General features: G+C 42.4%; 2 protein-coding genes across 3 annotated transcripts; one reads left to right on the top strand and one right to left on the bottom strand.

The window, feature by feature from the left end:
• On the bottom strand, positions 1 to 26,809 carry LOC141432723 (zinc finger FYVE domain-containing protein 26 homolog). 2 transcript variants are annotated; one of them, XM_074094462.1, is made up of 17 exons: positions 26,585 to 26,809; positions 26,190 to 26,357; positions 24,400 to 26,056; positions 24,195 to 24,313; positions 20,064 to 21,776; positions 19,072 to 19,980; positions 18,706 to 18,980; positions 17,816 to 17,950; positions 17,233 to 17,366; positions 16,341 to 16,590; positions 15,523 to 15,688; positions 14,326 to 14,793; positions 7,644 to 7,869; positions 4,985 to 5,285; positions 3,781 to 3,915; positions 2,785 to 2,911; positions 1 to 1,983 (listed from the first exon to the last, which is right to left on the bottom strand). In XM_074094462.1, exons 2-17 carry the CDS (start codon positions 26,271 to 26,273, stop codon positions 1,816 to 1,818), a joined length of 6,867 nt encoding a protein of 2,288 aa, XP_073950563.1. In that variant the 5' UTR covers positions 26,274 to 26,357; positions 26,585 to 26,809; the 3' UTR covers positions 1 to 1,815. The 2 variants fall into 2 exon arrangements, with proteins under 2 accessions (XP_073950563.1, XP_073950564.1); XM_074094463.1 differs by having other exon boundaries at positions 26,190 to 26,333.
• Positions 21,907 to 24,168, top strand: LOC141432726 (uncharacterized). Its single transcript, XM_074094465.1, has 5 exons — positions 21,907 to 22,177; positions 22,487 to 22,622; positions 23,364 to 23,505; positions 23,598 to 23,774; positions 23,981 to 24,168. Exons 1-5 carry the CDS (start codon positions 21,978 to 21,980, stop codon positions 24,166 to 24,168), a joined length of 843 nt encoding a protein of 280 aa, XP_073950566.1. The 5' UTR covers positions 21,907 to 21,977.
• Positions 26,810 to 27,378: the final 569 nt, after the last annotated feature.

Below are 27,378 nucleotides of genomic sequence, written 5' to 3'. Positions count from 1 at the left end.
TGAATTAAAATATTGCATTTATTATAAACAACAAGCATCAATATAATCAATAACAGTAATGCTCAATATAGAATTTAGATATCACATTAAAATGAGACCAATGCAGGTTAAAATAGTCCTTAATCTAGGAGTACAAATAAGTATTTCATTTTCTAATTCATCAGTATCAAGCACCAACTTCATAATTTTATATAACTATTTTGAGCCTTGCCAATTAAATTTTACTTTTATTCAATTATATTCGTATGTACTATTATTATACATATTCTTTTATGCATATAAGCAAGTGTAAAAATATCTCCAGTGGCTCTTTACAAAACTTTGGTAAAAAAGAGAATTCTGCTCAAGCTCAGCTTGTGTTTGGCTAGTAATGAGCTTTCACTAGGAAGAAAGTAAAGCTTCTTATTAATTTGCAAGTTTTGATAGCATAGCCAACTTGTTCACTTATTTGAATAAAGTTTTTTTTTAATATTTTGCGTCTAGTACAGATGTAAAAGGTAAACTAATAAAAAAACTTTGGCTTTTTGGCATCATAGCATATGAACTAGAAAATTAATGTTATTCTGATGTTACAATGAGTATAAACATGCAATATTGATATTGTTAATACAATTATGATAATACTTCAATCACAATGATTTAGGTCAACAAACAATACTATAAAGTTTTAATATAAAGCAGAAGATTCCTTATAAAGCCGATGTCAAAAACAGCATTGCTTATCTTTAACCTACATTTGACTTACTGCTAAGAGCCGGTATTAGAAAATTAGGATAAAAAAACGTGTACAAGATCCAATTCATTGTTACAGTCGCCATCAGATGGCACATGCACTCTATAATTAATGTATTAGAGTTCATGTTTCGATATTTTTGATCAGGGCTGCTCCGAAATATCTGATGGCGACTGTACTTATTTTTATGATAACCACAAGTACTATGATCAAGAATAGTGAACATAAATTGAAGATACTATGATTTTAGTACTATGACTATAGATTGTAACAATCACTTTGATTTCAGAGCCAGGTACAATCTCACATACCTTCATACCATATCAGGGATGTGGTTGTTGAAACACTTTATAACAAGTTTTGACAAATACAGCAGTTTTGATTTGCTAACATTTTGAGTATTTTTCAGTTTTCCAGACTTCAAAAGACGGTTTTTATTTTGTCAGCAAGTAAATGTTAAAATAATTTCAACATACTTTTCTGGCCCTAATCGAGTTTCTACAGTTTCAAATGAGTATAATTACACATCATAAAATTTTCTCGAGATGTGAATTTTTATGTTATTACTTTCTAATCCATCAGAATATAGAAGTAAAAACAGAGAGAACATGTCGGTTTTAGAAAGGGATACTTATTCACAAAGGCTTATTAAGCTTCTGTTATATATATTTATATTATATAACTTAACATTCGCTTGCCACAATCTGCCACATTGAAATTTTTGTCAGGGAAAGATTTTATTAACAGGACTATTGTTTTATGAATAAAGGCTAAACTAGATGAAAGACTTAACTCCAACGTTTAGCTCAGTCATTCAAAACCAATCTTTTCTGCAAGGGAAAAAAGTATGTTTATCGTCATCCACAACTTGTAATAAAATAGAATAAACTATAAATCAGGAACAGTCTGACAGTTCCTCTTTTCGGTCGGCTTTCCTTGTTGCGTGTTGGCGCGCTGCATCCTCGCATTGACGAGAGTGGAGATGGTCTTTCGAAAACTTAAACCATGTGAGCAATTTAATTTTTAGTACACCATGTCTGTGAATACGCTTATGACAGCATCTGCAGCAGTCTATATTCCGGTTATAGAACGTTTCTGGAGGTGAGTCGTTTGAGGCAAGCATTTCGTATCTGGTCGTTTCCGAGCCGCTCGGCTTCGTGCAGCACTCTGCGCAGTTCGTTGGCGCGCTCGTGACGTGCGGCGAGGATGTACGCGCTGCTCACGTTACGGCAAGCCAGGTAGCACGATATCTGACGGACAAACACTTCAAATAGGGCGTGTAGCTTTAATGGGCCGGGGTGGCATGAGGCGTGGAGGGCAAAGATAGTAGGCGATCAACACGGAGTAGACAGGAATTGCAGGTGTAATTTAGTTCTATGAATACGCAGCAGACAGCAGATATTTGCGGGAGGAGAGGCAGTAGCGAGCGCTGTGATTAGCTAGCGGTGTGATTTTGTTCTATTCGGGAAATGGTGGAGGCAGATGGCACTAGGAATCTTTAGAAGTTCAAATGGTAAGGTAAAGGCCTGGCCACATCACCACAGCGCAGCGTCGTAACTTGAAACGACGCAGCGCCGTAACGAAAAAGGAGCGGTGGAGTGCGGCACGTTGCCGCGTCGTGCAGATATGCTCGTATAGTGAGCATTTGATACACCCTATAATCTACATCTTGTGGCGCACTGTAAACGGCAATGTGCCGCATTCCAGTGCCGTGTCAATTCACGTTACGGCGCCACGTTTAACCGTGTCGTGGTCACGCTGCGCCGTGGCCGTGGTGTTGTGGCCAATCCCTATTTTGCATAAAATATGGATACGTTAATTTGTGGTTCAGAGCTTCAAGGGACCCTGCAGCGCGCTTCAATTGGGCTTTATAATATCAGCATAAGAGCACTTGCACGATACTTGTCAGCGACATGCGCCGCATGTTAAGTCATTATTAAGCCTATGTTGCTAGAAACCTATTGCGATTGTCCGATAAATACAGGTTAGAAGGGGTAGGTAGGTAGTTTATGTTATGCTTAGTAGAGGGCCTGGAAGATATGGAACAATACCTTAATAGTAAGACTGGTGACGTGATGGATGAGCAGCTCGGCTTGCTCGTCGTGAAGCTGCCCGCGCGCCTCGCAGCGCGCCACCACCGCACCGACGCCCCACTCCAGTACTTGGTCGCTCATCAAGCTGCCACACACAATAACATCAGAGATAAATGATAAAGTTTTTGCTGACAAACACGATAACAGATCATTTTGGTACAAATGTCTAAATATACAATGGTTCGAAATGCCTCATTATCAAAATGTACAACGGTCAATAAGTATGTAAATGTAAATATGTTATAATAAACAAAAGACAAATCAATTGGATGCCACAAAAACCTAAGAGCCTAAATACATGATAGAAAAAACGAGTAGAAGATAAATGGTCAAGATCTCAAGATGTCAACATGTTTGTACCTACGGACGAATGACAAAACATTTAGTCAATAGCGTTTTGTATATTTTGGCCCCAGAGTATTCTTTCCTAAAAACTTCCAGACACAAAGACATCTGGACCATAGTGAAAGCTGCCTTGGAAACATTTTGAGTAAAAGTGCATGTTGGCCATACCATGTTTTGTCCCTAAAATATTCAGACAAATTGACCTGGTGACACAAACATTTTTTACTTTTTGACAGTGTTACATCTAAACATTTCTATGCATTTTGGCATTCGTACCAAAATTGCTGTTACCACAAACACATGTGCGTTAAAGTGATACCGACAAGTGCCGCTAGAGGCGCTGCCAATTTACCCGTAGTAATCAGACACAGACGCGTTCGAAACGTTTTTATGTATAAAAAAAAACTTACGGCCTGTTTTCACTCACAACAAAATGTACTGAATGAGTGCGTAGAACTGTACAGTAGGTACAATGTATAGTGTCCTAGAGAAAACAGGCCCTTGCAATGGACGCTCAGCGTTAGTAGATGAATGATATTGCGGGAGTAAAGAAGTACAAAATTTAGAAAAAGTGTTTATAATTTATTTCTTGATTAGGGCTTTATTTACCTGGATGCAGTCTCCTTGGATTCCCGTATGCATTTGGCAAGAGTTTTCACTTCCATGAAGCGATCGGTATTCACCAAATACTTAGCCACGTGGGTGTAAATGTTCATAGAGTCCAATCTGTGTTCTTTTATGATCCTAAAAATAAGTTTCAATGGCATTCACATTTTCAACAAAGGTTAAAGAAAACAAAAGTAGCTTGTTTATGGTACGGTCAAGGACTTTAATTCATGAGCTACTAGGAACCTCTTCAAACGAGAAGTCATTACGATTTTCCTTGTTAATTAATGCGATGTCACTATGACGTTTACTGTGAAATGGTTCCATAGTGGCCAATGAATTAAAGTCCTTGATCGTACAGGTCAAGTTAAATTTAGAGGTGAACGAAACAAATGGGAAAACAATGTAAATATGACTAGCGAAAGGCTCTACGTACGCTTTTACGTTTTTTTAAGTTGTGGTTTTCAAATTTGCAAACAATTTTTCGAGTTCTTGAAAACCGACTGTAATGAAATTGTACCTTCTTGTGTATTGGTGTTGTTTGGCGTTCGTAAGTCTAGTGACATTGCGATAATTTGGCATTCAGGATCTGGTGATCCGGCCAGCACCTTTTCCGCAAGATGGAATTTACGGATAATGTAGTTTGTATAACAGTACAAGTATAATCAGCAAAAAAAGTTTGTACTAAAATTAAATTTGTTACAAATACATAGGTACTTATTAATTCTCAAGCAAAGTTTAGAGCTTTTATGAATTTAGTTCTGGTCAATCGAATGCCGCGCTTTAATGCAAATTGCACGATTTTTACAAGCTTTAATTTAGTTTCACCTGTCCCGTTTTCTGTCTGTCTGTCTGTAATCAAATCTTGCAAGTTAAATTCGACCAACTTCCAGTAGTTGCAGTAGTTGGAATGACTTGAAATTTAGTATACTAATGTAAATCGCGTGACAATACAATAATTTGGTAGTGACATCCTGGTAGTCCGGTCAGGATCGTCTCCACAGGACGGAACTCTTCAACGGTTAGTGGCATCGACTTGAAATTTGGTATGCAAATGTAGTTTGGGTGACAATACAAGTACAATTACAAAAACTACGGTTAGCAAAAAAAAACTTGTATTATAATGAAATTTTTACCAAAACTTTTTTATTTGCAGTGTCTTAACGACAGGTCAGGCTCGCGTTGAGAAAAAGTATTTAAAACTTACTTGAAAGCGAAATCGAAGCCATCCTTAACGGACTGCCCAGTAGCGAGGACCAAAGCAACCAGCCGGATTTTGTCCGTATTCGACCCGAACAGGGTCAACGGCCTCCACTCTGTAGCGTCGGGGTCCCTCCGCGCGCCTTGCACGGGTATAACCTCGTCGACGACAGTGAGCGTCAGCCGCCCCGCTGCTTCGTTTGCCGCCAAATACTTGGCGAGCTCCATCTGCCGCGAAATCGTCGTCATCAGGTTGTCTATCGTCACTTTGTCCAGGTGGAACTGAATGGACTTCGGGTCATTCACTTCTGTGAAATGAGAAAATTTAAAAGTGTAAACGAATTTACAATTTGATTGCAATTCGGTAAATCAATAATTGTTCGTAATAATTAAGGCGCTGCTAGATGAATTTCATGATGAATAGGAAAGAAGGATACCTACCTACAAAAATTTCAAGGTAACGTTGCCCCTCTTTCTCACGCTTCAGAGATCCATGATCTCCATAGGAATCCAGGGAAGAAAACTTGAGCAAGTACTGTGGCAGTGCGGACTGGTACTGGGAGTTGTGGACGCGCGATGGGCACTTACTGCGGGCTGTGGGCGGGCACTGCGCCAGGTGGTGCACTTACTGCGGGCTGTGGGCGGGCACTGCGCCAGGTGGTGCACTTACTGCGGGCTGTGGGCGGGCACTGCGCCAGGTGGTGCACTTACTGCGGGCTGTGGGCGGGCACTGCGCCAGGTGGTGCACTTACTGCGGGCTGTGGGCGAGTACTGCGTCAGGTGGTGCACTTACTGCGGGCTGTGGGCGAGCACTGCGCCAGGTGGCGCACTTACTGCGGGCTGTGGGCGAGTACTGCGCCAGGTGGTGCACTTACTGCGGCTGTGGGCGAGCACTGCGCCAGGTGGCGCACTTACTGCGGGCTGTGGGCGAGCACTGCGCCAGGTGGCGCACTTACTGCGGGCTGTGGGCGAGTACTGCGCCAGGTGGCGCACTTACTGCGGGCTGTGGGCGAGCACTGCGCCAGGTGGCGCACTTACTGCGGGCTGTGGGCGAGCACTGCGCCAGGTGGCGCACTTACTGGGGGCTGTGGGCGAGCACTGCGCCAGGTGGCGCACTTACTGCGGGCTGTGGGCGAGCACTGCGCCAGGTGGCGCACTTACTGCGGCTGTGGGCGAGCACTGCGCCAGGTGGCGCACTTACTGCGGGCTGTGGGCGAGTACTGCGCCAGGTGGTGCACTTACTGCGGGCTGTGGGCGAGCACTGCGCCAGGTGGCGCACTTACTGCGGGCTGTGGGCGAGCACTGCGCCAGGTGGCGCACTTACTGCGGGCTGTGGGCGAGCACTGCGCCAGGTGGCGCACTTACTGCGGGCTGTGGGCGAGCACTGCGCCAGGTGGCGCACTTACTGCGGGCTGTGGGCGAGCACTGCGCCAGGTGGCGCACTTACTGCGGGCTGTGGGCGAGCACTGCGCCAGGTGGCGCACTTACTGCGGGCTGTGGGCGAGCACTGCGCCAGGTGGTGCACTTACTGCGGGCTGTGGGCGAGCACTGCGCCAGGTGGCGCACTTACTGCGGGCTGTGGGCGAGCACTGCGCCAGGTGGCGCACTTACTGCGGGCTGTGGGCGAGCACTGCGCCAGGTGGCGCACTTACTGCGGGCTGTGGCGAGCACTGCGCCAGGTGGCGCACTTACTGCGGGCTGTGGGCGAGCACTGCGCCAGGTGGCGCACTTACTGCGGGCTGTGGGCGAGCACTGCGCCAGGTGGCGCACTTACTGCGGGCTGTGGGCGAGCACTGCGCCAGGTGGTGCACTTACTGCGGGCTGTGGCGAGCACTGCGCCAGGTGGTGCACTTACTGCGGGCTGTGGCGGGCACTGCGCCAGGTGGTGCACTTACTGCGGGCTGTGGGCGGGCACTGCGCCAGGTGGTGCACTTACTGCGGGCTGTGGGCGAGCACTGCGCCAGGTGGTGCACTTACTGCGGGCTGTGGGCGAGCACTGCGCCAGGTGGTGCACTTACTGCGGGCTGTGGGCGGGCACTGCGCCAGGTGGTGCACTTACTGCGGGCTGTGGGCGGGCACTGCGCCAGTGGTGCACTTACTGCGGGCTGTGGGCGGGCACTGCGCCAGGTGGTGCACTTACTGCGGGCTGTGGGCGGGCACTGCGCCAGGTGGTGCACTTACTGCGGGCTGTGGGCGGGCACTGCCCCAGGTGGTGCACTTACTGCGGGCTGTGGCGGCACTGCGCCAGGTGGTGCACTTACTGCGGGCTGTGGGCGGGCACTGCGCCAGGTGGTGCACTTACTGCGGGCTGTGGGCGGGCACTGCGCCAGGTGGTGCACTTACTGCGGGCTGTGGGCGGCACTGCGCCAGGTGGTGCACTTACTGCGGGCTGTGGCGGGCACTGCGCCAGTGGTGCACTTACTGCGGGCTGTGGGCGGGCACAGCGCCAGGTGGTGCACTTACTGCGGGCTGTGGGCGGCACTGCGCCAGGTGGTGCACTTACTGCGGGCTGTGGGCGGGCACTGCGCCAGGTGGTGCACTTACTGCGGGCTGTGGGCGGGCACTGCGCCAGGTGGTGCACTTACTGCGGGCTGTGGGCGGGCACTGCGCCAGGTGGTGCACTTACTGCGGGCTGTGGGCGGCACTGCGCCAGGTGGTGCACTTACTGCGGGCTGTGGGCGGGCACTGCGCCAGATGGTGCAGCGCGGCGGCGAGGGTGTCGCGGCGCTGGTGCAGCACGGCTGCGGGCGCGTCGCTAGGCACGGGCCGCGCGTACAGTAACGCGCAGGTCGCGGACGCGCGCGCGTGTTGCCCGCTGCCGCACTGTAGTGCGTACAACGCTTCTAGGCGCTTGCTCGCCTCCAGTGTGCGGCATATGTGCATTATGTATTCCTGTAACATAAACCAAAATTAATCTAGTTAGAGATATGTGCTGTCAAGTCAAATGGAGCAGACTCGCGAGGTGTCTCAAATTCTGTAAAATAACCTATAGCTCATTTAGCTGCCCTCAAAGGCTATGTAGAGACCGTGCAAATACTCAATAATAATAATAATAATAATAATAATAAATTTTTATTTCAGATAATTTTTACAATCATCTATATAAGTATAAGTATTTTGGTTAGTGTGTAAAATAAATGCTTAAATTCTATGTTAGTAAAGACTTACAAAGATAACTATAACTATAACTATTAGCTAGTGGCACCTATAGCCTTCCTCACCATATGCCATACGAGGGGACTGTCATAACGCTTAGCAAGCGTCCTCAAGATGCCGTTGCCGCTACCGCGCACACGACGGAGAAGAGAGGCGGCCTTCTTCCGCATGATAGCGTGAAAGCCATCCGTTCGGGCAGCAGCAAACATTCCAGACGCGCTGCAGTGGCGCGGCAGCCCCAACAGCATCCTGAGGGCGTTGTTGTACTGTACACGCAAGGCGTTGTAGGCTTGTTTCGTGTACCGACACCACAGACCGCTGGAGTAAAAAGAGGTACAGTAAGCCTTGAAAAGAGTCACTTTTACCTCATCCGAACAGCGAGCAAATCTGCGGGCCAGGACATTACTCCTCACTGCCAACGCCCTGCGCTCCCTCTCCACATCATAATCATCATTCAGATCATCGATGATAATGTGACCCAAGTACTTAAACTTGTTAACCACCCGCAAAACAGATCCAGCAAGCACAACCGAAGGCACATTAGTAAGATCACATTTATTAGCCCTAAAAATGAGCACTTCACTCTTTTTAGAGTTGTACTTGAGCCCATGCGTTTCCGCATATTGCTCACAAATGGCCACCAACTTTCTAATCGATCCGATCGAGGGACCCAGCAGCACCATGTCGTCAGCATAACTGATATTATTTACGCATGTTCCGTCTATATGACAACCGACATGCGTGCCACTAAGCTCCTCGATCAACTGATTAACATACAAATTAAAAAGTCCTGGCGACGACAGTCCCCCCCTGCCTTACTCCACACTCAAGCCTGTATTCGTCAGACAGAGAGTCGATCCACCTCACCATATTCACTTGATTCTGATACCAGAATCTAAACAGAGAAATGCATTCCCTCGGCATACTTGTGTTTCTTAGCTTTTTCCATAATATATTGTAGTCAACTAGGTCAAATGCTTTTGACAAATCCAGAAAACACGCATACACCGGGGTCTTCCTGCTCGTGTAGTACTTAACAGTTTGCTTAAGACAGAAAATGGCACTCTCAGTTGATAGTCCAGACCGAAATCCGAACTGTGTGTCATGTAATTTTGTATGTTTATTTAACTGAACACTAAGCAAACTGTCAAGAACCTTAGCCAGTACAGTGGCAAGTGAGATGGGGCGATAATTGGTAATATCAGACACGTCTCCAGTCTTGTTTTTCGTAATCGGTACAACAATTGTTCTCATCAGTGACTCAGGCAGATACGAATGTCGAAGGCACAGAGTATAAAAAAATCGCCAATATCTGTGGCAGGCGCTCACCAGCGTACCTAAGGTGTTCGACGCTAAGGCCGTCGTGCCCAGGCGACTTACCGCGTTGCATGCCCCGTATTACCCCACTAACCTCATCGGCAGAGAATACAACAGCACAACCCACACTCACGTCAGCCTCACCATCGCACACCTCGACAGAAGACGGACCCAGGGGAGACCGAACAGCAAAACAATCTTTAAAACGGTTTGCTATACTGGTTCGATCTGTTTCACCATCCACGCTCACTGGTACGCTCGGTCTAACACTCAGATTTTTGGTGTTTCTCCAGAAGAGCTTAAAATTTTGGAGGCATGGCTAGACGCAAGAACGTCCATTTTTATTTGGTCTTGTCTATTTTGACACCACTTCAATTTGGTTTTAAATGAGTTCCTAGATTTAACCATATCTTCATAAAGCGGACCCTGCCTCGGCTTCCCCGCCCCTACCCATACGAGAAATTTTAATCTGGCATCCCTGTGAACGGGAGCAACGTATTTGTTCCACCCCGCGATGTATCCCCCCCTCCTTCGACACTTCACCCTAACGTATGACAATTTTGCAGCTTTACTAAGTATATCAATAATATTGAAATATACGTTATCTAAAATATTTCTATGTTCTACATTGTTACACATAATATCTGCGCATAAATTCAATTCCGAAGGAAAACCGATCTTTACTAATAATTCATCACATATAGAATTGTATGAATTAATTTGTTCCTGTGTTCTATTTCCCCAGATTATATTGTTATGGCAATTAGTGACAGCAGCGTCTTTTCTAACACTAATAATACCTAAGTCACATTGAATGAATAAAGGGAAATGGTCCGACCAATACACATCGTGGCGTACCCATATTCTACGTACGGTTTTTTTTGCAGAATTAGAAACAATGCAATGGTCAAGCCATCGCTGACACCCGTGAGCTTCACTAGTATATGTGTACGTGTCTGAGTCTAACCCCAGCAACTCAACATCGGCACACTCCCAACTATGATCATCACAAAAATCAAATTGAATTAACTCATCGTAAAACAGTTCACCTGGGTGAGCATTAAAATCACCCAAAATGTATACGACCTCGGTATCCCCAACATCTTCAATCACAGAACCAATAGCACCAAGACATTCAGTAAAAATATGCAAATTTTCGGACTTATTAACAGGCATGTATACGCTAAAAACTAAAATTGAACGACCGTTAGTTACAAGCTTCACTGCGCACACACGAACGTTATTACAATCGATTACTGTTACACATTCAAATGCGCTTTTGCGCCACAAAATTGCAACGCCGCCGAAGGGCCTCCCCACTAAGAGACCAGCCGAGGTGTCTACCGCCGACGTGCCCGTGCACCCGAAGTCTTCATCCACGGTCCCCAATATAGGCAGGTCATGAGGTAAAAGCCATGTTTCCTGTAGGGCGACTATGTCTGCGTCCTTACACAGCGCTCTAATGCCTTCTATCGATCTCTTTAGAGATTTGCAATTGAAACTTATAATGTTACTCATTAAAATTCGTTTATCCATTAAAAATAGTATTATAATATGAAATTCTCACTTAGGACTTGATATTCAATCGTTCTCTTATATTTACAAAACGCCGGAAAGATATTCCCGCTGGCCACAAGTTGTCATCAAGAAATGTATCAATTTTGTGCCTATTCACAAAAATTTTGTAGGCATTGTAGTCTCTTTCTTGTTTCATCTTTATTTTCAGCAATGAAACATTTTCCCGTGTCTTTTCGTATATATAATCAGTTATGTCTTTTTCCAAGACGTCTCTGTGCACGTTCGAAATAAACAATGGAATCCTAGTCTCAGCCGCCTTGAATTTAGTGTTAAAATCTGACTCAGCCTTTCCCGTAGACCCCATAAACCTATTTCTTAGACGCTTCTTCTGTTTTAATTGCCATTCACCAACATATTCAGCTTCCTTAAAATTTTTACCGTTTCCTGCAACGCTTGAATACAATAAATTATTTTGCTCCTCTTTTTGCTTGTTTGTATTTAAAACAACTGATTTTTCAATATCAGAATCATCGTCGCAATCCTCAAGAACCGGTTGCCGCTCGGCCTCATCCTCATGCACATCACTTCGCGCGTGCGACAGAGACCAGTCGTGTTCAATTCGCACCTGCCCAGACGCACCTCGCTCCGAGCGGGAAGGAGACGGCACAGGCTCTCTATTATTACTATACATTTGAAACAGCCGTCTCTTACCATCTGACTCATTCGCCGGCGTATGTATAGCCATCGGCCCGCTGTCCATCATACATGCACCTCTTTTTGTGTTTACCCGCAATTGTCCGCTTAAAATTGACGCGTACCTGTCGTTGTGCCATTTTGATTCTATTTCTTCGATTTGTTTTTTAGACACATAATTATTTCTAAATTCGGATAATTTGAATTCTAGTTCATCGATTTGTTTTTTAGATACATAGTTATTTTTAATCTCGGATAGTTCTGCTTTTAGAAGCGTAATATTTTTAAGTAAAGAAGTGACATCGACACTATCAAAAGTGACCGGTGGGAGCCTGTCCAAATCCTTAGCGACGAAGATGGGAAATAATTGTGGATCTGTGTTTTTAAACTTTGTAATGATATCCTCTAAGTCACGTAGAATTTTTCCATCACTTCGCCTTGAAATATTTCGCTTGCCAGACTTAACGCAATCAAACAATAACCGTTTCGCAGTTTCAACTTCTTGCACCGTGAAAGCCGTAGAACAGATTTGAACTAGGCTCTCATTGTCCATCACGTCCAACTTGTTATTTACAAACGCCAACACTTCGTTAATTACAATATTGCAACTAACGCACTTTAGAATTTTTGTACATTCCATTTTCGTAACGGAAGGTCATTGACCTCGCGTACGCTCGTACGAGATCGCGACGCGACTGATTCAATGATTAGTGGAGACTAAGGTGGGTAAATCCGGATCTGAAGATTCAAAAGAGTCAGATCCTCAAGCGGATCTGAATCCCTTAATGACTCCTTTCAAATCTTATTGACTCCGGAGTTACTAACTCCGACTGGATCGAGCGGCTCGCCTCGCATCGTGATCGCCGTCACGCTCACTCACACTGACTCGCTCCGTCCGCCTGCTTTCGCTCTCGCTCGGCTCGGATCGGATCGGCAGGGCTACTACGAAACTCGAAGTTCGTATCGTACCGTCCTCTCGCTCTCGTATTAATAGTATAAGTGTCAGAGGGACCGCACGACACGAACTTCGATTTTGAGTTTCGTAGTAGCCCTGCGGATCGGATCTTGAACTTGGATCTTATTATCTATGTTTGGTTGGTCGGTTCGGTTCGGTTCGGTTCGTAGTAGCCTGCGGATCGGATCTTGGACTTGGATCTTAATTATCTATGTTTGGTTGGTCGGTTCGGTTCGGTACTCGGACTTGGACTAACGAACAAATCTTTCTCTCTCACACGAATCTGTACTTCAGTTCAGTCAGCGGGTGGGGCACCGCAGTACCGTACCGACACCGACCGACCGAACCGAGCCGGAGCGGATCGGCCATAGATAAATTAATAATCGCTCGAAAGAACCGGAGTCAATAAAGGAGTCGGATTCAATAAGCGGATTCGGTACCGACACCGGAGCTGGATCTAGTGAGTCAGATCACTTCGCGGAGTTGAGATTACCCATGTCTAGTGGAGACAAACTTCATCAGTTACGGTAGCTCCAGTATTTTTTCTTAAGCACGAGAGCTATTACGTATTTAAGATTTTTTTTTACAAAAAAGTAAAAACCGACCAAAAAAAAAATAACAAAAAATGGAACCGACTACAAAACCCCTGAAAATATTTTTCTAGGTACCTACTAGCTCGAACTCGGTGACTCAGTTCGAGCCAGCATGAGTGGAACAATAGTCTACCGTCGTCTACCTCACCTACATACTATGGGTTTCAATCCCTTCTGCTGGATCGTGCTGAGTCACCGACTTCGAGCTAGTAGGTACCTAGAAAAATATTTTCAAGGCTTCTGTAGTAGGTACAATTTTTTGTTATTTTTTTGGAGTCGGTTTAACTTTAGTGATTCATAGCCAAAGTACATGTCACAACGATTCCATTTACCCCGAACACGGCTTAGTGACGTTGTTTTATAACAGAGTTCCGTTGCCTACCTTCCGGCTTCAACATCAGATCAGTTCGAAAGAATCATTAACTTAAAGCTTCTTCTTAGTCGCTTATCTAGGTATATTAATCATGATCGTTTATAGACGAGCGGGCATTACTTAGCTTTGATGAGTTCCATTGGTCATCTACGGCCTTCTTCATCAGGTCCAGTTTACCAAATGATACTTGCTGAATGTCAATAAATGCTTATTTTAATGCTAAAAATGCCAAAATCGCCATAGGTTTGCCCTCAATTTTTCCTAGGATCCCATCATCAGATCTTGACTTGGTGACAATGGGACCATCTCAGAAGAGTACTCTTTCGAATAAAAAAATATTTTTGAAAATCAGTCCATAATTGACGGAATAATCGGTAAACATATAACCTCCTCCTTTTTTGAAGTAGGTCAAAAAGGAGGGAGGTTGCACTGGAAACATTCCGCGGTCGCTGCCAGGGACTGCTGTCACAAGACGATTTAACAATAACAGAAAATTATTCAGACATGAAAGACCAAAAAAAAAACTACAAAACGTGATTACCAAAACATCACATACAGAAACCTTAAAGGTTGACTGGCAGAGATCCCTTCAGGGAAAAGTCCGCCTTTGTACTTATCACTTTTTTGTAACATTTTTGTTTTTCCTTTTTGTACAATAAAGAGTATAAACAAACAAACAAACCTTATATCACAATCGTCACAAATCTCTAAAACTAAAAGTCCAAAAGTCTAAGTGAACTCACCGACCACATTTCCAGCGTGCTATCATACTCGCTCATCGCTTTCAAAAGCTCATTAACCTTATCCTTTTTCAAACACTCCATATAAACAGACTCCGTAAACGTTTCCTTGTCGACGAGGTTTTCGTAGCAGTACGTTAGCACTTCTGACATGTTCTTGTACTTCATGTAGAATGCTATGTTAGCAACGTGGGAGCCGTAGTTGCTGAGGTAATACACGCATTCTCTGTAAAAGAATGGGTCCAGCTTTTTATGTAGATGATCTACTTTAGGTTCGTGGTTGTTGTTTCTTCTCAGCAAGCCTTGGGCTAAGCTTTTCTTCGGCTGGACGGTGGCTGTTTGGAAGTCGCTGAAGTCGCCCTGCTTTATTTTCTTAACGCTTGCTAAAGTGTGCATGATGTTGAGTGCTGGTTCCGTCACTTGGATCCGTTTCTTACTTGCGTTGAGGGATGCGAGTTTTTCATTTGTACTCTGAAACAGGAACGGCACTCACATTGAATTAATATCTGCCACAGCGGAGCGTGCAAAAATATCTGATACATCCTACCGGCCCTAGAAACAGAGTCGTATCAGATTTAATATCTAATATATATGTATAAATATGCATGCTTTATTGTGTCAGATATTGGTGATGAGGATTGTAAATCAAATTAAATATTTATGTAGGCTTATGTATAGTAATAAAACTGCGTATATCTTTGTAGCGGTCCGTGGGTCACCAACGGTGCTGGCTGAAAATCAGCGCTGGGGTGTTTATTATTAACGCTTCAGCATAATGCTGAACCAGTGTCCGATTCACAACCGCAATGCCACATACTTTCCTACGTGTTGTCTATTTGTACTTAATTTGTTTTTTGATTGTTGTGTGTTGTGTTGTGAATAAATGTATTTTCTTTCTTTCTTAATCTACATCAATATTGCACGGTATAAGAGCATGGTAAAATTTTTGAGCTTCGATTGTTTATCTATAAATGAATTCGAAGAGAAATCCGACTTATTGTGTTAAAGCACAAAACACACACAGGACGGCAGCGGTTCGGGTCGGGAAAGCGGTGGGCAACATCACAACGCGGCGTCCGCGCACGACCCTCTGCCGTTCTGTGTGTTCTGGGCTTAAAGGAAAATAAAAAACTCGTCGTTGTCAATTGTTTATACATATTTACATGTATGTACAGCAATCCTAACACACACATAACCCACCTTCATTGCCTCAGCTTTGGTCAAGATCTGCTGGTTGACGGGGTAGTTGATGTCCTCGAGCATGCTTATGATTTCATTGAGCAGCGGCGGGTTGGATCGCGGCCGGCCGTCCGACTGCGTGCTCGATACCGAGCTGGTGCGTTCCGAATGCCGCAGACCATGCAACCTAATGAAATATGAGTGAGTGTATTTATGTAATTAAAGTAAGATTTACTTTTTTTAATTAGATTTAGCTATAAACAAACACCATCCCGTCGCCCTTGTACTGTTTAGAGATTGTATCCTACTAATATTATAAATGTGATAGTTTGTGAAAATGTTTGGAGGTTTGGATGTTTGTTACTCAATCACGTCTAAACCGCTGAACCGATTTAGATGAAATTCGGTATACAGATAGTTTGAGTCCCGGGGAAGGATATAGGGGTTTTTGATCCCGGAAAATTGGATAGTTCCCGCGGGATAGCGATAAACGAATACTACGCGGACGGAGTTGCGGGCAACAAATTGTTATATTATATATTGCCAAGATTATTTTGTCTAACATCATTGGTTAGCTTGCTAAGATAAGCAAGCACTGCATATCTGATTTATACATTCTGAACTAAGTTAGAAATATATGCAATGTTTATCTTTGTAAGTAAACGATTAGAGCTACATAATATACTATACCTATAGTTTAACGGATATCAAAATGTTGGTACATCATGAAAGGCAATGCATCATGAAATGCTCTAATTTAAAGTCAGTTCATGAAGAAATCTATTAATGCTACTTAAAAAAAAACGGTATTTTTTCCAACTTTAAAATAATACACATACCTTCTATTAACAAACTGGGCCTCCGAAGCCTCCCTGCCGTACTCGCATTCCTCCGCCACCTCCATGCAGACGTTCATAGTGTTCCTGAAGCAGTGCGCGAACTTCTCGCGCGCTTGCTTGAAACAGCCAGCCTTGAGGCAGGCCTTGCCCCACGCCGCTAGCACACTGTTCCGCGGTATACCCGATTTGGTAGCTATTTCCAATGCAAGCTCCCATTTTTCCGCTTCTAATAGTGAACGAACTATTTGACCTGCAAGCAAAAATAAGAATAATTGTAGCCCAGGGCGTCACCAAGGGGGCAGCCAGCTGCCTCTAAAGAATCTGAGTGCTTTTGACTGTATCTGCAACTTATACCTTTCCCGTTATCCATGTATCAAGTACCCCCCTCCCCTTCCCCTGTACCATCCGCTGTGGACACCCTTGATTGTAGCTAAAGTATATTCTGTGTATATGTCATTAAATAGGAAAAGGAAGAAGTTCTAAACTCCACCCCGTTTTTTTTCGTTTTTGCCTGTGATTATTCAACAATTGTAAATACTTGCAGGTGTTGTTAATAGCTTGTAAATATGCAGATATATCTAATTCATCCCTTTAGTTTAGGTATAAAAGTTTCAAATAAGTACGCTTCCGTAGTGGCTTCTCCTACTGTTAGTTAATCTCAATAATGTCGTATTTGAATGCTAAACACTTTTATTTTTGATCTCTTCTTGAGCACGATACATTGCAGATGTACAGTCTCTGCCGTAGCGGAACGTACAAAAATATCTGACAAGTCTTACCGGCCCTAGAAATAGAGTCGAATCAGATATTTATGCACCCTTTTGTTGTGTCAGATACTGGTGCTGGTATCTAAGAACTAAACGTTACGAGTCACCCAGGTGAGGGTACTAACTGGGGTGCGCGCCCTGCCTGGGTACCAACGGATGCGCCTGGTGTTTGACGAGCGTAGCCATCGCATCGGCATGAGCGAGACAACGAGCCGCATGCGCCGCTCCTGTCTCCGCTACGCGGCTGCGACCGCAGCCACTGTGGGAAAATATTAATTAAAAAACCAACCGATTGATAACCTCATTTTTTGAAATCAGTTAAAACAACACAGAGCAGAATAGTGATCAGGACCAACCGTAACCGTTTCAGTTAACTATATGATAGATTTTCGTAGCACTAATATTTGCGAGTCTTCGTATTTAATTTTTTTTGCGTGTGCGAATGTGGGTTAATAAATCCAGTAATGATAATTAAAACATAAATAAATGCATCAACAAGTAAGACGTAAAACGTCCGCTGTTCGACATAGATCTCCCCATATACCTTCAGTTGTTTCGGTTGGAAGCGGTCTGCATCCACCGTGAACTCGCGGCTTTAACCAGAACATCCGTCAACAAGTACAAACTATAAAATTTCGATCGATGGATGCAAGGGATTTCACAATCGAGATAAATCTCGACGTCACCAAGACCGCTCTAGATACTGACGCAATCTCGTTGGTCGCGCGGGAGTAGAGTTCCGCGGCGGCGAGTAACAGCGAGCGGCGCGCGCGCACCAGCAGCCGCGCGTCGCCGCCGCCCGACAACGCGCGGGCGATCTCGTCGCTGCGATCCAACAGGAACCTGGGTACAATCACAAACAGCGCATTAATACAATACTAGTGTGCGATCAAATTTTTCGTTTCGGAAAATTATTTTTTCGGTTTATTTATCTACACACAGGGCCGGATTTAGGAGGGCGACCGGGGCCTCCACAAAAGAGGGGCCCCCACAATAGGGACTTCGGTTTTTTTTTCATATGCCGACGAGTAAATAAAACACTAGTAAACAACTATTCATCTTTATTCAGGCAGCCAGAATCTCACATGGCCCTCATTTGCAAAATAGATTGGGCTGCGGGAGGGGGCGGTCCCACTCTTTCCTTTCCCAAGGCCTCCACAGCTCTAAATCCGGCCCTGATTACATACTTAGTAATACGAGGACACACCACACAGCTACATGAGTGTTGATTGCATAAAAGGCGAATGAATGAAATGAATGAGTGAAGGTCAAAAATCCCGCTGTTATTACATGACATGTTCTTGTGTGCGTGACCTCAACTATGGTGGCAGTACCTATAATTCGATGTCCTCTTTATTTATGAACTTGTCATTTTATAAATATTTTTCCTTCGTATGAAACACTGACTTGTGAAGTTAGTTTTTGACGTGTTCCAATATCGGACACTGGACTGTAAACATGTTAACAAAAACTAGCATTAGACCACGACTTCAATCAACATTCAACTAGTTTCGGTATTCGGGTTTAAACAAGGTCTTTACCACGATTTTTTTTTATATTATGAGAGGGAGGCAAACTAGCATACGGGTCGTACGTACCTCGGATAATCCAAATTAATAGAGTGCATTTTCATAATAGTCAAGCATAGCGTGACATTCGGTGTAAACTCGAAGCTAAACTCAGTCCGGACGGCTTCGTTTCTGCTAGAGTTTGTGGAGAGGCACCAGTCCATACACGTCACACCGCTGCCGGCGGAGTCAGAGTTGCTGCTCAGCATCATGTTGTCGTGATCAGAGTTGGTCTTTTTGTTGGTGGTTTGAGTGTAGCAATCGTTGCAGACGCGGAATTTAACGCTAGTAGGATATGTTGGCACCTAAAATGAAAAAAAAAAAAAAAACCATGTGATCTTAATAATCAGTGTGGTGTCTGTGATATGAAATGTTTAGGTATAAGCATTTCCTAACCTGCATTCTGTTTCTTGAGCAAACGTGGCAAACAAGCCTGCCACAGCGACGGCAGTGGTGTCTGCGAATGATCATAGAGAATATAGATGTATGGCACACCATACATCGGTCGGTCGAGTAATCCTCCACCCATTGATCTTTGGAAGGTACTTGCTCTGGCATAACGAATGGTCGCGATGCTGCTTCTATGTTGATCGAGTCTATGGACTGCATCAGAGATTCTTCCGTAGGCTTAGGAGGCGCAGGACATGTGTTCTTAGGATTCATGTCTAAAGCTTTCTCAGCGTAAAACCGCAGCAACGCGTCAACCGCGTTCCGCGATATCACAACGCTGTCTATCAACTTTATATTATAGTAAAGGTTGTCTCCGGTTGGGTCCTTTTTCAAGTTAGACGAGATCTTATTAATTATCAATGATAGAATATCTAGTTTAGCGTTCATCATGAACTGCTCGATCATCAGCAGCGGCTTTTGAATTAAATCCCAAAATATTTGCCTCAAATTAGTGTCTATTTCCAGCATGATTTGTAGGCCTATCTTGATGTTCTCGAAAGATTTCCAATCGGACGAATGTTCGGATACGAAGTCGACGCAGACTTGAAGTATGTCGACGTTTCTCACTTTGGCCATTTCTTCGTGGATGACGTCCATTGCTTGACTAGTTGGAAGCCTTGAGAGGAGCTCCGCGATCACAGCGGGCGTCGCTTGGTTCGTGTACTCGAACAGCTGCCGTAAGAGATTCATAACGATCAAGTTTTTCATGTGCTCCGATACGTTGTGCACATCCGCCCACTCCAGACACAGCTGGAACTGGTGACTGTCTATTAGAACTTCGATCACGTTTTCGGGACTGTCCACAGACTTTTCGTACACGTTATACCAATGGTTGCAGCCCATTATAGCCGCGATCTAAAAATAAAAAAGAAATGAACATCAAAAAATCAAATAAGTAATACATTATTAATTTGGTAAAGCAAATCCTTTTTAGATACCTGATCATACAGTGGAATTTTGACCATCCAACTGGAGCACTTTTCATGCAAGTCTTCCTCCAACGCCTCCTGGTCCAAGAGGAACCTTAAGTAATCCAACACTTCCATGGCCCCTTCTGCAGGCCAACTGCTCAAGTGATTCAATATCAGATTTACTTTTAGCTCGGAACACTTCAGGTACTGGCAGTACTTCCAATTTCGCTCAATTTTCGGATTTATTGCTAGTTTAAACAATATCAAATCTCTTAGATTCATCAAATTAGCGCTGCACAGTATTTGCCGTTCTGACAAAGAATCTATAATGTTAAGGCATTTCAATAATTTTCCCGATTCAATCAACTGAAGCAAGAATAGGAACAACTTATCGAGATCTATGGTCGTGTGGAGGGACGCCAAGTATTTGTTGCCTCCGAACAAAACTTTGGTGCAGTTGAATCTCTCTAGCTCCATGTAATTATTGAGGCATCGCGTGCGAGCGTCCATGCTTTGTTGGAGAGTGTTGTCGTTTGGCGACGTATGAATTTTTTTGATCAGATGCGCCAGGACCCAGTTGTGTAACACGATGTACGTGAGACACTGAGGTGTGGGAGCACGCGGCAGCGGCGCCATGTTTGTCTCGGGCTCCAAAAACAAATTCTCTTCAGTGTTCTTGAAAGCATATACAGCCTGTAGTAAATTGTTAAAGTTCATCTCGCTAGCTTCCGTGTGAGAGTCCATGAGCGTAATGGAAGGGCAGAAGTTCAGAATTAGCTTTGGTATCAAATTCACGTTCAGTTTTTTACATATAGGTTCTAGATACGTAACAGGTATATCTTTGGCATTAATCATGGTGCCGAATATATCGTGCAGCTGTTTTTCTAATACTGTAAAATATGAGGAGTCTAATGGGGCTGAGGAGTTATTCTCCTCTAGTTCCAGCTGTGATACAGTTTTGCAGTACATATAGCACATTCTTAGATAGTGTATTCTCGTCTTTCTATTTCCGTGTCGAGACACCTCGCCAATGTTGCACAAGTCCTTGTCAGAAGCTGCAACAATATTCATGTAAATCTGATGGTACTTTTGAAGGAGATTCGGATCGAGACTCTTTGACTTGTTCAGGTTGACAACCTCTGCTATATCTTCGCAGCATTGCTGTAACTCTTTAGACAGCTGGTTCATTTTGCAGAATTCCTTGTGTTTGATCGGTATCCTGCAGTCGGCGATCAACCCGCACACGTTGTCTACGAATTCGAACGACTTTTCAGTATTGCCGAAAATTTCAAACGTAACACTCGCTATGTCTTCAACAAATCTGATGTAATTGATTTTTTTCACAGCTGCCACATCAGTAGAACTGCGGACTTCAGCGAGTTTTCTTTCGACAACATTTATTAGTCCGTAAGTTATTTCCCGATTTAGTCCACTACTTATTAGTATATCTACGGCATTAATGAATGAGGCGTTTTGATGGCTATACAGTTGTAAGTGGGGATGGCAAGCTGCTAACTGAATAACGTCAAATGAAAAATTAGGAGGTCTATTTGATGCCAAGAACCCTTCTACTAGTCCCATGACCTCTGTCGACACAACGGATAATGCGGAAAGCTCTTTGGTCGCATACGGGGTGTCGTCTTTGTAGTAAATTATGTTCTTAATCTTTGCCACTAGATGTCTCAGCTGCTCCGTAAAGGACACTTCTGTTGCGATTTCGGCGTCAGCTAAATCAAACATCTGAAATAGAAACATAGATTCAATTCGAGTTTACCTTTTATGCTACCAAAGAGGTGAATTGCAATGACCTAAGCCCATAAGTACTCTCTTTGTGACATTGCTGTCATTATTTTGGCATTAAACATTTGAGACATGCTAAAGAATAACTAAAAGCAAAAATGATTGTAAACTATGTAAATTACGATAAAATCATGTTACTAGATGTTAAATTACTTAGCAATATGTGTATTAGTAATATTTTACTCAAATGCAGAAGAGTCTCACAACATATTTGTGAGAGGCAGTACGGATTATAAAGTCCAGTTTTCATTAAGAGATGATGACATTGAAATGGTCAGCGAAAATGAGCTAATACCGTTTCACATTGATGATAAAATATACAAATTCCATGAATTAAACAAGTAGGTAAATCAGATCAGTACATATAAGACACTATAAGGCTTGCGTTTGCACCAGAGATGTGCAATGCAAAGATCTGTTGCGAGAAATGTAGAGGTATTTGTCATAAGCCAATAGAAACGTTTCATTTACCTATCCTCGCTGCGCATCTCTAGTGGAAGGAAACAGCTCGGCGGAGCGAGGATAGGTAAGTAAATGAAGCGTTTCTACTGGAAACTCGGCTCGCGATTCTATTGGAAACTCGGCCTTAATGTTTTAGTTGATTTTTTATTATTATAATAAGCTAAATAATCCTTTATTAAATATTACAGGATATGTAAGAAAGAGTACTTTAGAACTATAAGGGCAAGAAGTCTAGTACACAGATATTATAAACAAAATCAACAACCTAATGTTATTAAACTGATAAGACATAATAGAAAAATAACTACTAGATCACAAATACCCGTGAGTAATATTGGTGATCAGCTGACCTTAATAAGATTCAAATGAATATAATTATAAATCAAGAACGGAATAAACATCTTCCGAAAAGATCGAAAATATAACTTGGTTTGGATAGGTAGGTATTCAACTAAATGTAAACAAAACAACGTCAATTGGTGTCTTAAATATTGAAATTCCCCCATTTAACTGTCTAAACATTTAAATTACTGTAATGAAATACACTAAGATTGTTTTTTTGGAATCTTTGTATTTTTAATTTCAATTCCAAATTTTTTGTTACTTTTACGGTCATCCCGATCGATGAGGGCTACGGCATAGATGTCGCTGTGGCTAAATAAGAAATAACACAAGCTGAGATATGAGGTGCATAGGAGAAATTCGTGTCTGTATCGTTGTCCAGCGGTGGTGTAGCGGTATAGCACACGGCACGGAATGCCGAGGACCTGGGTTGGATTCCCAGCGCTGGTCTTATTTTTCTGGTTTTTCTGTGCATCTATATTTCAGTTTGTATTTTCGAAATACACTAGTCTAGTTTGTATTACAAAGATAGATAAGTGAAATGTTTAAAATCCTTGAATGTACCAAATCTGGCAGCTGAAGTTTGTTTACATTTAGTTAAATACCTAAACGTTTCAAGTGTAGTTAGACCCTTCCTGACTTTTAATTGTGAATTGAACTGAATTTTTTCTACTTCCTATTTTTCTCTATATAGATATAAATGTGAAATAAAACATGTTTCAGTTTTCAAAACACTGGCAACATCGCAGACAAGTTGATATAGAAAAGGAAGAAGAGTATGACTATGATGCTTTAATAAATGAATATTATGCAGAGGCAATAAGAGAAGAAATGTCAAATGAAACATATCATGTGGTGAAGATAGGTAGGTTATTTTATTTATAAACCAGTAGGAAATAAGGGTCAGGTGAATTCAAAATATTGAATAGGTTAAAACATTTCCATGGTCTGTTATAGATTCTAACGGCACTGGGCTGATGCAGCGTTTAAAATCGATTGCCACATTTAATATTAAATTGGAAAAGTTAAATCATCGTCAGGCACGCCAAGTTATTGCAAAGAGAATTTGGAATATATCACAAATATGGCTTCTCATTTATGTTGTTGTTGCCATTCCCATATGGTGCACTTTAGGTAACATTTTATTTATTATTTATAGTTTATAAAGAGCTGTCACTCACGCACAATATATACCTGTATTGCTCCACACACTGGTGTTGGAATATCTTGGTTCAACTGAGTGTGTAACAACAATAAAGGAACTGAGCTATGTTGTGACAAATCTTTGTATAACTTTGTTATGGCACATATTTATTCATCATATTTTTTTTACCATGCAGGTTGGTGTTGCTGTTGTCTCTACTGCAAATGCTTCAAGGCGCATGAAACCATCAATAACGCTAGAATATACCTAAGGTTGAACCCTCCTGGAGTTTTAAGAGATAAATCTGGTGATATTGTCTATGAGCCTTCAGATAAGGAAAAAGAGACATATGAAGAGTTAGATCATTTAATAAAGACATTATGAACTTAATTATTATGTTATTTACATACCTCTATGATTTGATTAGCTTTTGCAAAATCATTGTGGTACAGAGCTAATGCCACTAAGCTGTTTGGTTTAGCCAACATCACAGAGATGAAGTCAATGTTGCCTTTAGTAGTGCTGCAAGCTAAAAAGAGAAACCTCTTTTAAAAACACTGTTATAATTTGTAGCTGCGGAAAATTATTTTAAGTTAACATAAAGTTTGACCTCACCATCTTCACCTGCTGATATTGTGGATGCAAGCATAACTTGATCCGCATCTGGTTTAGGGTTTGTGTGCCGTCTTCTGACTCTTAATTTTTTCCGAGAGGTCTTCATATCAAGCTCTCTGTCTTCCTCTTCACTGCTTTCATCTACCTCAACATAATCCAAACAGAGCTTTAGCTGCAGTGGGCCTGTATCGGGCGAAAGAGTGGACACCAACTGTAACTTCCACAAAGAATGGTTCACTACCTTCACAAGTTGTTTTAGTCTAGATATTACCACACTTACATTGGTCTCTGTACCAATGTTATCTTCTAAAGTTTCTAAACACAATTTTAGTGTGTTCAAGATAATCTGCATAGTCATGGAGTTGCACATGAATCCTGTAGTTGGGCTCTTATTGCCTTTAGGATTTTTTATTTGCTTCTTTGAGTAGAAGTATGAGCAGTCCGAATGTGTGCCACAAGGGTACTCTTGTAAATGTTCCTGACAAGAGAGGAACTCATACCTCAGAAAGAGGCATGCAAAAATATTTTCAATGACTTCAATGCAAAATTGCATGGGCTGGATGGATAAGACAATGCGTTTAACCTCATCCAGGGAACCTGTTATCTCCACAGCATCTTCATGGCCTTCAGCAGCATTTAATATAGTGTCTATGATCTTAGTTATTGCACAATAACTGTTATAAGTGACAATATCCCAATTTAGACTTTGATCCCCTTTTAATCTTTTAGTGCTGCCTTGCAATGCCATCAACTCTGTTATAATGTCATTATTGGTATTCAAAAGTCTAGAAACTTTGTATCTGTCCACCTTGGGCAATCTGCAGACTTGTGAAATCAGAGCTAAAGCGCTCTGCGTGAGCGCCTGATTAAATATTGATGTTGTCATAATTTTACAATTGTTTTCTAGGCAAAATTTTAGGATAGTTAATTCTCTTTTCACTTCTGTGATATAAAATTGAAGCTGTTCATCTGCAGTAGAGTATGTGTCGAGGATTGAGAATATGTTAGTCAGCTGATGAACAAGAGATGGCAAGTCATAAGTCTCTGGACTGTTGGTCAGGTCTATTAGAACCATGATGAGTATTTGTTTGGTGAAGTTGTTAATCTTGAATGTCACATTTTTCATGTCATGCAACTGGTGTTTATACACTTGGGCAGCTTTAAGCAACCAATGGGTTTTGTCCTGGTAGCAGAGTTCCAACATGTACTCTGGGGTCAGTTTAAACTCTTTCTGAGGTTCATTCTGTTGCATAAACTCTGATGTGACTTTCAAGAGTTCTGGTCGCTCTTGAGGGACCAAACTGACTAGGATTTGTTTCCTGTATTGCCTGTATGTATCATCACATACCAGTTTCAACACTTGCTGGATAAATTGAGGTATGAATTGGTCTTCCCACTTCACAAGGGACATCAGTGTGATAGCTTTATCAATGCTGTCTGGTGTAGATAACTCATTTTTTAACACTTCTAGATACAGCGTTTGTATCTTGTTTGCATTAAACTTATTCTCAGAGAGGTGAGCTTGGAGATATCTTAGGATGGTGGAAGTTGTCACAGGATTGCATAAAAGATTTTGCTTTAAGAATGCAGAAGTGTCATTTGATATGTCTTTAGGTGGTTTTGATTCTTCAATGTCATAGTAGAACTGAATTATTTCCTGGGAATAATAAGTATAAATTATAACAACTCATAAATTTTGTATAAGTACAAAGAATTTATATGTTAAAGCACATCCAAGATTAGATTTGAAATAGCAGTCTAACATCAAACAAATATTGAAATAGGCTCACCTCATAGACTTTCGCTGAGAGATCATCAAGAAGGCGTAACACATATTTTAGCTCATCCTCCCTCATTTTCTCATTGCCAGCCATTTTATTTTCATTACATATGAAATTAATTATTAACTAAGCAGCTAAGATTCCTAGTTGCCACTGGAACATTACCGCATTACGATACTGTAAGTAAAATTGTATACTTCTTAACAGTAAACAGATAAATAATTATGTCATTTCTTTATCATTTCACTCTGAACAGGTCAAAAGTAATTCATTCACTGGCGGAATCTACTGTTCCTATGTAGATAGTAACAATGAGCTAGACTGCAAATTACTGTAGAGTAAGATAATAAATTAATAGTTTTAACAACTATGTAAGTAGCTACAAAACAAAGTAAGATACCAACCAAAACATAATCCGCTCATTTACACAAATCCACCCTAATAAAAACTAGTCTTATTTTGTTTATTAAAGAAATGATATCTGCAAAACCGTAATTCTAAGCGTTGTATTTCTCCCGAAATTAAGATGATCACTGTAATTTATTGTTTACCCTATTGATAGTAAAAAATATTTGGTTGGGGTGACACTGGGTGACACTCTTTCCCGGCCCGGATAACACCGACATGGAAATACCGGCCCTGTTTTTTGTGTACTCGCCCATACAAACTGACAGGAGCTTCTATGGGCGTGAACACGAAAAACAGGGTCGGTATTATCCGGGCCAGGAAAGAGTGTCACGTCACGTCACCCAATATTTGGACACACAAACACAGTCAAACTTTAGCAAATTAAGTATAAGTAAAATAAAATAATCTGTCATCAGGGTTGCCAACCGTAAAAAAAATCCCTCGTACTATGCAGCTAAAAATCTCTTATTTTGGCATTCAAACCTCATACATTTAAGCAAATAATGGTGGTGCAAAATGTTCGTATGGCCATATTAACAAAATCTCGTACATAATTTTACGAACGAGGTTGATAGTGTCCTCGTACCTCGTACACGGAGGGCCACAAATCTCGTATTTGTATTGTACGAGGAACCTCGTACGGTTGGTAACCCTGTCTGTCATCCAGTCAGTGTACTGCTGTGATATTTGAGATTACATTTTTACTGCTAATATACATTATTATTATTATTATCTGAAATAAACCTGGTTACAAGAGGAGAGCTAAAAGCTGAGGGCGGTAAAGTGCTGT

This window comes from Choristoneura fumiferana, chromosome 11, assembly GCF_025370935.1.
Source record: "Choristoneura fumiferana chromosome 11, NRCan_CFum_1, whole genome shotgun sequence".
Lineage (NCBI taxonomy): Eukaryota > Metazoa > Arthropoda > Insecta > Lepidoptera > Tortricidae > Choristoneura > Choristoneura fumiferana.
This window is presented reverse-complemented; position numbering and strand designations above follow the sequence as displayed.